The 13,235-nt window shown below is 42.7% G+C and overlaps 1 protein-coding gene across 3 annotated transcripts in view; it reads left to right on the forward strand.

Moving 5' to 3' along the window:
• LOC119441762 (serine/threonine-protein kinase PAK 3) overlaps positions 1-12,918 on the forward strand; it is a 46,722-nt gene extending 33,804 nt beyond the window's left edge. For all 3 annotated transcript variants that reach the window (XM_037706371.2, XM_037706372.2, XM_049661593.1), the window contains one exon: positions 2,694-12,918. In XM_037706371.2, the coding sequence (XP_037562299.1) occupies positions 2,694-2,777 (84 nt within the window). In that variant the 3' untranslated portion in view covers positions 2,778-12,918. The remainder of the gene's footprint in view (positions 1-2,693) is intronic.
• Positions 12,919-13,235: the final 317 nt, after the last annotated feature.

The following is a 13,235-nucleotide window of genomic DNA, read 5'->3' on the forward strand; positions in this document are numbered from 1 at the left end:
AGTGAACAACTTGCTCTCTCATTCCTGCCCCACTATGTACAGCCTGACCATTGCATATTAAATTAGAAAAAAAAGTGAAAATGGGAAATATACCCAAGTATTTATTCCTTTAAACTGCCTTGTCTGAAGATTAAGCTACTGCACTTAGAGATGAGGCTGAAAGAAAAACAGTTCCAAAGCACATTGCAGCCATTACTGTTATGATTTCTTTTTCTTTTATGCCCTTGTGTCTTTTCACCTCGCAGCCTAATTTTCACTCGTGAATCACTATCCAGTATGGCTGTACTGACCTACAAGGGCATGGAAATAATGAGAGCAAACGGAATTTTGAAAAACCACATGCAATTATGTCGCAATTGAGCCAACCTTAAATGGACTGACAATTTTCTAGAATGTATCTTGAGATTATTGTCCCGATGGAAAGATTGTGACTCACAGTGATAGGAACAAGCATACTTTTATCCTTTAAGTAAGGGATTATATTTTTAAATCAGCCCTAAAACTCGTGTGAATATGACATGTATGGAAGCGACCCTCTGTGGGGAAACATTGTCATTAAGCCCACGAAAACCGTGTCCAATTCTAAATAAATGTACAGGCCTCTGTCTGTTTCAAATACAACATCTATAAATTCCCAAGAATGTATCTTTCCTAAAATTCCAAATTATGTATATTTATCTGTGTACTTGCAATCTACAAATAGCTTTATTGAAATGTGGTGCTGTCTGTATGCAAGGAGCCATTTAGTGGCGGTGTGCCTCCGTCTTGCAAACTTCTTGCAACTACAAAGCTAGCCATTGTACCGATTGTACCATGACGGTGTGCCGGGTGTTGGCATGCCAGCCGACATAGCTCCGTGTCCTCTACACCACCAGTGGAGATTTAGCACTGCCTGATCCCAATCACCTTAATTCACTTGCCGGCAGGTTTTCCCCACCAAGTGATTGTCATGCAGGGAAGGTGTACATCAGGAGGTGTGAGGAAATCATGAAGCAGACCCGCAATAAAGTGGTACCTTGCTTGAATGTTGTTCACTGATGCGATTTTTCCAGTTACGAATTGCATCCAGAAAATAAGTTGCAATTAATTTTTAACAGGGTATGAACATCAGAAAAAGGCAAATGTTTGTATTGTGAGATAGTGATGCCTAGGCTATAGGTTGTTCTAGATATGAACCCTCCTTGTTTTAGGAATTGGTTGTAGCACAACACTAAGCTGTGTATACCATTTTCATACTGATCTGCCACCAGTGATTCATCTTTGCCTAGACTGCAGTACTGCTTAGCAAACATTGCCCTGCTAGAAACCGTGTTTCTTTTTCAAAAGACCCAAAAGATGGTGTCACTTGTGAATTTGCCTTGAACAAGGCACTGTTAGAGCAGTTTTACTGCACAACGAGGAACTGTAAATGGCTGCTCTGGCACGGTCTCCTGCCAGGTACGAACTTTGTGGCATGATAGGGTTTGGCATGCCAAGAAGGCTGATACCAGCGGAGATCCACTGGAAGTTGTGCGATGTGTACGGACTAGATGTCATGAGCAGCAGATGGTTCGGTGATGGTGCATGTAGTTCACAGCCAGGTGCTACAATGTGCATGATGAATATTGTACTTGCCACAGTTCACAAATGCTGCTCTGTGATTCGTGGGCTAAAATATTGTAACGTTACTGTAATATTGTAATATTTGGCACCTTCAGTGTTCACACTCACAGGCACTAGGGTAGAGAGGTGTTTGCTGATGACTCTCCATCGCAGGAATCGCTGAGCACCTCTAGTGTTAAAAGCTTTGGCTACTTTGTGCCAAATTGGCTGTCTTAGCTGTAGATTTTGGCATGTCACTGGATGGCTACACTCTAAAAACAGTTGCACCCTTTGGGGCATATTTTTGCCACAGAACAATAATCGTCATCTGACTTGCGTGGCTTTCCTTTCTTTAACGCTCTGTGCCCGGCACTTCTCGGTCATGAACGACAAGAGCGTTATCAGCGTGACACAGCGTTCTCGACAGGAAAGTAGCAAGTGCAGAGTTTTCAAGATAGGAAACGCAAGCAAGACAGATGACGATTATTGTTGTGTGGCAAAAATGCACCCCAAAGGGTGCAACTGTTCTTAGAGTGTACTTCTCAACTACCTCAGCTATAAAGTACTGCTATAACATTGCCACTAATAGCGGTTTTGCATAAATAGTCATTTGTTGCACTGTAGTGGTATCATGCCTTCAGCTGTACTTAGTACTGTATTTGTCTTCAGTGCTATGTAGCAAGGCTGTGACGCCATGCTCGAGTGAACAGTGTGAGTCGTCTCATGTCCACATTGACTAGCAGGGAGTGTGGGCACTGCATGGATCATTTCTTAGTAGCTTCGCTAATTTCTCCGCTACTTTTCTCATTTGTAAGCTAGACTGGGTACTTTTTTTGGTTAGTTTTGGAATTTCAAAGCTACTTCTTGAGCTTGGGACATGGCAACATTGTTTGAAAGGAGTGGTAGCAAAGTGCACTGAATGCTTCTTTCAAAGGGTGGCAGTGGCTCATTGCTTGATGAAGTGATGGAGAGTTTGTGGAGCCAAGGGGAGCCTGTGAATTTAGGGTTTAGAGTTATGTCGACCTATTGCAGTAGCATTGGACAGTGAAATTGTACAGTGGCCAACCTTGCCTCATTCCTCACCCCTCTCTTTGCCTGTTCCATGTCCCCAGCACCCGTTTCTGAAGCTAGCACGGCCACTCACCAGCCTGCACCCGCTCATTGTCGCTGCCAAGGAGGCAGCCAAGAGCCACTGAGCGCCCGGCACTGTAGACCCAAGCAGGTTTCCCTGCCGTTCTGGTTCTGCCTTCTGCTGCACGGCCGAGCTATCTTGAGACAGTGCCCTGCCTTTCCACAAGAAGGCCATGCAGCTGCTTTGACCCCCCAGAAAGCAGGGCCAAGATTGGGCCTGCACTCGTTACCTTGGATAGTGCAGTTTCAGGCCGTGTGTCAGAATGCCTTCGGAATCAGGATCTGGCATGCTGGCAGAGCAAGTGTCATCCGCAAGACTGTGGTGGTGATGATGATTAGTTTCCTGCGCTGGTGTTCAAAAGCCGATGCGTTCGCCCGGTCGCTCCGACTGGTCAGTGCTGAAGTCACTTTTCAGTGAAGCTTCACCAGCAGTGATATAACTGGTAGGTGTGCACCAGAACCAGTAGTGCAGGCACCTGCCACCTGACGCAATGATGGTGATCTATTTTTTTTTTTTTTTTTTTTTTTTTTTGTCGGTGTCGGGAAAGCTTTCTGCTGCAACCTGCCGCTGCAGTGAAGAATACTAGTGCAAAATGGCACTTTCATTGTATGCCCTGCAGATGCCTTCTTGAGGTTTCTTCTTTTTCTGTGCAGAGCTGTATTTACTGATCACACTTGCTCTGTGTATGGTCTGATAGACAGAGGCACACGCATTCTCGGGCTGAGCTCAACCTCCTGCTGTCAGCTTCGACGTACGCAACGATGCCTTGTGAACTTCACTCCAAAGCCAAGCTTGGAAAATGTTTACATTGCTGCTTAAGGTACAGCATGCGGTGACCGTGGGCCACTCGGCAGCCTTGCATGCAACATGTTGCAAGAAAGATCTCAAGCAAGAGGGATTGGGCGAGCCTGTGCAAAGTGCTGGTGCTCTTGTGTCCGGAGCACTCGCTGTGTTTTGGCTGCAAAATGAGCTTTACGGCAAAGTCTGTGGAAGGAAAAACTTAAGCATTGACTGCTACATTGCATTTACAAACAAGTGCAAGTTGTCAAAACCAAGCACATCGGAATCACATGCGGCAACACATGCAACATAGTTTTTTAAAGCTTAAGCATTGTGAGTGGTCAGGGGTAGGGCTTTCTGAGTGGTACACATTTAGTGCACTTTCAAATGCTTTTCGTCACTTTGGGTGGACTTGGACCACACAACGGTAATCATTTCTGCTCTCGCAGTGATAATTCCTTCCTTCTTAACGGTGTTTGCCAAGTACTTTCTTTTCACGAATGATACTCAACACTTGCGAATGGTTGTGTGTATGAGCATTCATGACAAATAAGCTACAGTACCATAGCATCAAAAGCGTAAGCAGCTAAATTATATGAAAGGATACATTCTAAAATCTGTATAAATTTTTTAAGGCGGTGTGCACGACAAAACAAGGCTGTGTTTCACGGAGTTCTATGTGCTGCATCAAATGACAGCAAGGCAAAATGCAGCTCTATGTGGCCAACAGCTTTTGCATTGCTCATAGAACATGGCAGACGTTACTCCCCGATGCGTGCTACTGGTTCACTCAAGAAATTTATTCTCAATTTACCCCTGTCACAGTGCAGTGAACTTTAGGGAAGCTTTAACAAAAAAAGAAATTGTTTTTATGCGTATAATCGTTTAGCCAGGATTTATTACAAAAGACATGTCAGTTAAGACAAAAACATGAACATAGAGAGGTGTATTGCAATTCCCATTTATTCATTTGCAAACAGGCTTTGCTGTATATTCCTGCACTTGCACTGTGCTCCATGTCAGTGACACGAGGAAAGTAGTCTTTTATAGTAGATAAAGGTGATTTGAGGTGAGTGACAGGGACACTATGATCTTCCAAGCAAGGGTTGTAAATCTGTATGACCAGGCACTCCGTAAATTTCAGCATTTATTTCTTTCCCACATTACGGCATCCTTTTTTTTTTTTCGTTCGAACAAATTACATGCACGCAGAATGAGCTCCTCATGTTCTGTGTGATATCTCTTGGTTGTAGAGAACAAGGCAGTCACGGTATGTGGTTGTTACTTTGAAGTGGCATTACGGTGGCTGAAGGACTAACCAATTAAAATGCACGCATATTAAAAGCTAGCCAGAGGAGAGAAGTTTGACAGCATCCAGTCAGTTCAGCGTAGCATTAGCCAAGTACTGGTGGCTGTACTGTTTGGGCACATACCTTTTAAATTTTTCTTCGATGTAATCATTTGCATCCAGATGTCTGAAAATTGGCTCTGTCACTTGTCTTGGTGGCTGCATCTTCCAGGATCAGTGTCATCGCTGAGTGTGGAGACTCATTGTCAAGGGAAGTTGTTTCACGTGACCGAAGTGTTGATGTTGTAAGCGTGCAGATGTGTCTGTATAGTAGGTGTGGTAGACTCCCTTTAAGACGAACTTTGTGCAGCCGACTTCTGCAGTATGCTCGACTAGGCTTTCAGTGCACTCATGCGGAGACAAACTTCTGATAAGATTGATCACTTTCAGGGATATCTCGTTTAGTGTGCATTGATGGGCTAAACCAATGGAAATGTAGGCACGTTGTGAAGTGAATACCATGCCTCCTATCAGAATGATTTTCACTTTGTGTAGCTCTTAAGTTGTCGCTTCAGTGAAGTGTCGAGCTGGACATTACGTCATGTATTCCTGAGAGTGGTACGTCAGCAGTGCGGCCCCAGATTTTCGAAGTGTCTTTATGTTTGTTTTAATGGGAGTCTATAATGTGTCTGTGGTCCTAGATCAAGTTGGCTTGTCAACGTTCAGTCCGTGGATGCAGGACCAATACTGTATGCTATTGTGCATCAGTGTGCGAGTTGTTGTTCTTTTTGCCATGAAAAACGGGTTTATAGTGGGCTTTATGGATACACTGTGATTGCTGTCATGTCTCTCTTCAGCATTTGAATGGTTTTTTTAAATAAGCGCAGTAAGAGCTTGCAACCCTATGAAGTGCGGCTTCTAGGGTGCACTACGATTTGCTAACGCTGTTGTAGGCTGAATAGGATGATACGAGAGTGCTTGTGAATTGAATTTTCCCATTTTCATTGTCATGATGCAGTAATGCCCCTGTCACTTAAGAAAATTCATTGTCATTTGTAGTTAAGCCCGTTCATCAAATCACATTGGGCTAAAAAAAAAAATTGCACAAGGCAATGATGACGAAGTGTCAATGAATAGAATACACAAAAAGGTCAAAGTATGTGTGTAAAATATTCTCAACAATGCATGCTTTTATTTACAATAATTTTACTGTTTTATGGTAATAATCTGAACTTTCATGCCATGCTTACACAAATAATCAAATGATAATTATCTATGCCGAATTGAGACAGCACTCCACAACCAGGTATGAATGCAACAAGTGTTCAACAAACATGACTGATAGGGTGGAGTACGATGAATATGCAGCAGCATACAGCGGCAGGTGGAATGCTTAGTGATCTTGTATTCCACAAAGCTAACTGCTTAGAAATATAGAAAAAAATATTCTATGTATGTTGTTTCTTGTTATTCTTTTGTCTTTTCCGATACTCTTTATTGAGGTCTCTAAAGCACATTCGTATGAGTTCTTTGAACTCATTTGGTTCTGAATATAAATTTAATTTAACAAAATTAAATATCCACTTGTATAGTGGAATTTAACACAAATGACATTAAATTTTCCCTTGTCACAGGGGAGCTGTAACTCTGCGGAATAAGACACAGTCCTTGACAGTGGATCAGCCGATGATTCAAACAACGAGTGTCCCCGATAACGTGCCACTATGTGTTTCGTTCATTCAGGCACACCTTGTAGGTGTGTCAGTCTGCATGAACTGTTCTGGTTTCAGCTGCCGTAGCGAAGCTGCTGACTTGAGCCGTTTGAGAGCTACTGCTTTGTAGGTGGAGTGTGAATGCGGACGAAAGTGGCAGAGACGTGAGAAGTGACATATGCACAGCAGTTTCATCCGCTGCCTATGTCGAGAGACAAGTGCAAATGGAGACGGTATAACTTGTATTTTCAATGTTGTTGGCACTTTACAACTGCCGCTAGTGTATAAGGTGAAGAAAAAGGCGTCGGTTTTTCACTACTCTTTATCCTGTGTGCCCAGGAGATTGACAAGTGCTCTGTGCCTGTGCAACTCGGGATTAGCTGCCTCTCATTATTGTGTCGTCATTGGAAGCACACCCCAAGCTCACTTGCCTTTTGGTTTCTGGTACCGGCAAGGTTAACTTGTCTAGTTGCACTGGAGCGTAAGTCTGCAAGTCTTCTGAACATTGAGGCACCTCTTTTCTGTGGACTTAGTGTAGATGTGCTCTAGACATACCAGCGTTCCGCTAGGATGATGCTGGTTTTGTGGCAGCTCTATTCTTCTAAGCAGCTCGACTCTTATGGCTGTTTGCCATCTTGCGCGTCTATTGGGGGTTCTGCTGACAACTCAAGCCTTTTCCTCGCATGCCCATGGGTGCTTTAGGCCGGCAGAACACTTCGATTTCATTTTGCTCTTGGCAGCTTTCCTCGTGACAGTGCAGGTTTTTCACTTTTCGGGCAGCTTTGAAAACGTTGAAGGTTTTCGTTGGCTTTAATATTCTCAAGGGGGCCACTGTGTGACAGAAGCGTAGCATGCAAGTCGCTGCTTGGCAGTCAAAGGGTTGTTGCATGTCCTTGAAATAATAATGTAAAAAAAAAATGGACGCCTACGGACTTGTACCGCTTCCTTCAGAAATGAGAATGCAGCAGTGTTTTGTCGGCATTGCACGCATATAGCTGGAATATGCTGCATAGAGTACTTCATCTCCCAGATGGGTTTTTAGCTTTCCAATTTCCTTGAGCAACGGTTTCGTTTAGTTGTGTTCACGATGCTGCATCAAGCTGTGCCTTTTGCAGTTTGTTCAGTCTTATAGAGAGCATGTGGCGCTATTTACTTGTCCTACTGCTTTTCTGTCTAGTATTTATCTTGCAGACGTATGAGTATATTTATGCTATTTTATTAATTAGCCCTTCCCTACCTGCACAGCTTTGTTAAACAAACTAGCTGGGTGTGAAAATGGGAAAATAGTTGCCTGTAGGGGCAGTCCCACCAGGCAGTGTCTTAGTCGAATATGCAAGTGGTACCAAAGATCAAGAAGAGATGAGGAGATCGGTGACTTAGCACGCAGTTCGCTTATTCATAATTTTGGCTGCAGCATTGTCTTTGTCATTTGGTTCTTAAATCATTTGCAATATTTCTTTAACACACTACTAATGCTGGAGAAAAGAGTAGAAGTGACCGAAATATTAACAATTGGTTGCCGGGCTCTGAGAAGAGTTGGTAAAAGTATTGGTTGGGGCTTATTTGCGAGATTGTGGCTATAGTCCGGTTATGTGTTGCAGTCTGAAGCAGTGTAGGCGAGACTCGTTTCCTTTGTCTTTCTGCCGAAGACCCGCTTCTTGAACTTGCACCAAAGGTTTGAACAATCAGATTTTAGCAGCCCAGACACTTGAAAAATGTTTCGGTCACATTAACATGTTTGTGCAATATCAGCGAATGTCATGTTTTCACCGCTTTTATTTTTCCTGCAGAATTTTTGGAGAATGTCATGTTGTGTATGAAATGAACAATGAGATACATAGTGGAAGTGAGTGTCACGGTGGCGCCCTTGGGCTGATCTAGTTTTAGTATTTGCCACTTGTGGATGCTGTGGAATGGTAGCTTCTATATTTTTGCACATTTTATTGCACTTTAGTCCTCTTCTTAAACCTATTATGTTTTGTATTGTATTGCGCTCTTGCTATCCTGTTATTATTTTTGTTTTATTATTTTTTTCATTTGCATTTGTGCTTTCTGATGAAATGTAGTCGCACTTTTTATAGTTGCATTTGAAGAGCTTTTTCTTTCTTTTTACTTGCCGACTGAAACAACTTTGGCATTTGTGATTTGTGGTTCAGTGTTGCCGTTGGCCTCTTTTATCATTGCTTCAGAAGTGTGAAGTTGTGTATCTTGTTCTTTAGATGGTGGATTGTTTTAAGTATTCTTGTGCACATTCGTTGAACATTGACCATTGGGATAAGAAAGAATGCAGTGCTCCATGATGACGATTTGATAGGCGAACTTTTAGTGGGTTGTTCGTGCTTATGAGAACTGTTGCCTCCTGCTTAAAAAAAAAAAAAAAAATATTGCCTGGTGGTATTATATCTATGCGCAGTTAGCCATTTACATTCTTTGGTGTTTTTTCTGGATGGGTCTTAAGAGCTTTTGCATAATGGCAGACTGTTTTATTTTTGTTTCTTCCTCATTCCCCACCCCCATTTTGTGTCTTGCATTTAATTCTTAACTTTTGTAAGCTGACATCACCTAGCTTACTGCTTTCCCATGCAGCCTTACAACCTTTTTGTACAGATATTTTCTAAAAAAAGAATGATGCAGTACATAGGGTCTTACCTCTTATATTATTGCATGTAGTCAAGCAGCTATGTTACTGATTGTGCCTATTGAAGCGCAGAATTTTTTTCTTGTTCTGGTGGAATATTCATTCAACTAACTGTCGACTGATCGGCAGTATAAGAAGTTATGGCTTAATCACAGTGAACATGGTCTATGTTGTGGCTTACATCTGAGGCAGCAAAAAACATTTTTTTATGAGAAAAAATTACAGTTAAAGAAAAAAGAGGTAAATTCTATACCTGTGTGTGAAAATTGTTTGAAGTTTTATTTATACCTGTCCTGTCCAAAGAATTGGGGAAGTGTATTGCAAGATACTGGCCTCATTTGCACGCATACTTTATGCATTTCAAACAGTTGTAATTAACAGTATACTTCAAGTTTTACCCATACTCTTTACAAATGGTTAATAACAGAACAAGTCACTGTTGTACTCATTGCACCTAGGGGAAAAAAAACCTATGTTGTCTATTAAATGATTTGCATACTTGCTGCTAGGGCAAAGCACCACAGCAAATTGCCCTTCATTTTCTTACTTTCAAGAATCGTCTAACCCTTTCGTGATCACTGAAATTTGAATTCAATAGGGCCATAGCATGGCATAAAAGTTTTTAATGTTTAAAGTTCTTTAATGATTGCTGACATGGAGTGTTTGCATGTACATAGGTTGTGTTGAGGTAGCTGTTTTTGCTTCGGCTGACTTATGGCTTCTGGACAAACAACCCTCTCAATTTGATGTGCAGCTGGTGGAGTTTCTCAGCAGTGATGTTAATTGTGTGGGGCTTTACCATTGGGTGTACTTCTTGGCTGCGTTTCTTGCATACACCAACCTTGTGTTAGCTGTGAGTCATGAATGAGATGTAAATATATTGGTGCCCTATGATGGCTCCCTTTTTTTTCTCTACAGTAGTATTGTGTTGGAGTCTGGTTTTTTCTTCACATTTTTACGTTTCAGTGAGCCTTGCTTTTTACCTCATGGAAGTCTTGGATGCATGTGTAACGCAGAGCAAAATGGTTAGCTTGGTAATTGGACACACATGTACATACACACACACACACACAAAAAAATTTTGCATTATCTTTATGCAGGCACATTTGAAGCAAGGCTGCTTTGGCACCATGTCACTCTGGTGCCTGTACTGGCATGCATGTCTGTGCTGGCGTACCTTTGTAGCATATTCAGACGCTACAGCCGTGTGACTACAGAGCATGGCATTCCTATTGTATTGAAAGACAGATTTGCTGAAGAGGTTATGTAACTGCCGTGACTGTTTCATGAAGTTTTTTTTTTTTTTTTAATGTCGTGGAGGGAAGTGGAACTACCTGTAGTGTAGTTGCTTGCGAGCATTATTATCTGACTAGTGCGTTTTTTGTTTTCCCATAAAAATTGCCAGAGTATTTGGCTTAACAACGAATGAAGGCATGACTGCAAGCCATTTAAATTTGGTCTGCAGTTTTCACTTTTGATCTGAGCTGTGTCAAAGTTGTCAAAGGTAAGCATTCGGCAGAGACTGCCTGGTTGGCTCAACTGACTGAATCAAAGCTCATAAAGTGCCAACCAAAATTTATGGAAACCTGTTGTTTCAGAGCCTCTGTGGCTCCTTCTTCAGGAGTCCCTGAAGAAGGAGCTGAACTGGCTCTGAAATGTTCGGTTTGAATGAATTTTGGTTGGAGGTTGGAGCTTTCATTCTGCAACTGTATTGTACTACAGTTTATGGTTGCATCTTTGCTTCTTGTTTCGAATGAAGAAATTACTAATCTGCTCTGACGTAAGGCTTTTCAAGTCAAGCCACCTTGCATAGTCCAATTTGTGTAATTGCAAGCATTGCTGATAGGTAGCTTTCAATGAGTTACTGCTTGCTCTTGGCCTGCAAAATGTATCAGAAGAGCAAGTCCTCAGAAGACTGGTTTCGGGGCAAACACAGGTCAGCATTGCTTTTACCTTGAGGCAGTGCACGATATGTAACTGCAGTATAGCGGTCTGATATGGTAGTATGCCCTGTGTGAAAAGGAACACCTTTAAATGTACACAGACCTAAAGTGTTAGCATTGTCTCACTATAAGTGTAGCATATGATTGAGTTATGCTACAGTCTAAACAGACCTTGAAGAGAGGGCCTTCAAAGCAGAGAATGTGCAAGTTAGTTGATTCTTCATAACAAAGGTAAAAAAACAAAATGTTCATTATATACGAGTTGAGAGCATTGCAGTCCAACTTGAACTAAAGGTGAAGTTCTCTACTGAGCAATCAATGTTGAAGCATTTGTAGACATCATTTCACTCTCAGCAGGCTTCTTCTAAATGCAGTATTGCACGAGTGTGTTCTTTACCGAGGGCACAGTCATGTCAGCTTGTGCAACTGGTTTATCAGTTCTGGCCATCTTTTACTGTGAAGGTACGGGTTGTTTGGTTCTGGCAGTGTTATCTTCCTAGCTGAATTTTCATAAATATTGGTGTTCAGTTAGCACAGCTTATGGTGATTACGACAACTATCTTTACCAGAACTGACATGTGACAAAACACAACACCAAGGTTGCCACTTCTTTCATTGCGGCTTATAAAACCACTTTTGGTGTATAAGTAAGCTCCAAGGTTGGCTTCAGCACTAGGTAGTGACATCAGCTTAGGTGTTGGCATCACTTTTTTTCACATTTCTGACTGATGCAGCCAAGACTAATAGATAGCTCCTTTTGTCAAACCTAAAGCTTCCGAGTCGGTTTGTAGCATGCTGTTTTAGCTGTAAGCACTCTTTGTGTGCTCCTAAAACCATATCATGCCTCAACACCCAACAGTACTGAAAGTGGAGTGCACATGCATTTTGCTGTCACATTTTGTTGTCACATTTCTCAAGTTGCTGGTTGCCATTTCCATGATGGCTAATAGCTGAGGCCAGCATTACTGGTTTATACTACTGACTGCAACATACTGTCGATATTGGCCGAAGGTGCATACTCTGTCACAGTAGGCCTATCGCGCTGTTTATCACTTGTGCCCATTCTTATTTCATTTGTCTTTCTTCATGATGTTGCCTTAGTGGCTTGGAAGTGAACCTTCTATAGTTCCAGTGCGATCCACCAGTTACTGCACTAGTGGCTGCGTATCACTTGTGTCACTTACATGGAAGACTTGGTAGTTCTTCATGTATGGCGCTTGCCTAAGGCCTTGGCACCAAGCACAGTGTGATTAACTTTCTGCTGTCTGGTCGCTGATGCTGTCATCGAGGGGGGGGTGTGGCGATTCAGCAAAGGCCCAAGGATGTGAGAGTACGCTGTGGTTTTGCTCCCACAACTTCTCTGTCTGAGTGAGCTTGAAGACACTGTGAGAATCAAGAAAGTGTATGTGTCTCTTGGGATGGGCATGTGGGTGCATGCCTTTTGCACGCTGTGTGCAGTTGACTGCTGGCAATGCAAATGTTGCCGTGTGCATGTGCCGTGACCGGGTCATACAACTCGCTACACTCTTGTAGCACTATGCGCTGTTGCTCCTCTGTTGTCAACCACTATGCTAGTACCACTGATACCGCTGCAAAGTGTCGCACACACTGTGTCATCTGCTGCAGTGCTGTCGTCACCACTGCCCTATGAATTGTGTGGTGTGTGGCGCTGGAACGATCCATTTGACCTCTAGCTACACCTGGGACTGGCTTTCTCTGATAAGTGTGTGCGCGTGTTTGCGTGTGCACAAGTGCTAGTTTGCATGTGACTTTTCACTTTAGAGGTAATGAACAACAAGGATGCAATAACGCTGGGTGAATAAAGAATTTTATAGGAGGTGCGATTGGTGATTGGGCCGCTGACTGCTTCCTTTCGTTGCCAGACGTGTATGCTGCGTGAGCTTATGCACATTTTCCAGTACAGATGTCGATGCTGTCTGTGGTGATACAGGGAAACATCGCTATAACGAAATTGAAGGGTGAGCCGAAGTTACTTCCTTGCAACGTTTTGTTGTAGTCGTTGCCATCCCTCAAGGCAATTGTTGCCCACCAAGGAGTAAGCCGAAACTGATTCAAAAGCCCGCAGCACATCACCAGAGATTTGCTGCTGCATTGTCAGCGAAATGACTGCTTTCTGTAATGCAGCTGTCAGCGCTAATTC

The sequence above is a fragment of the Dermacentor silvarum genome, chromosome 2 (genome assembly GCF_013339745.2).
Source record: "Dermacentor silvarum isolate Dsil-2018 chromosome 2, BIME_Dsil_1.4, whole genome shotgun sequence".
NCBI lineage: Eukaryota > Metazoa > Arthropoda > Arachnida > Ixodida > Ixodidae > Dermacentor > Dermacentor silvarum.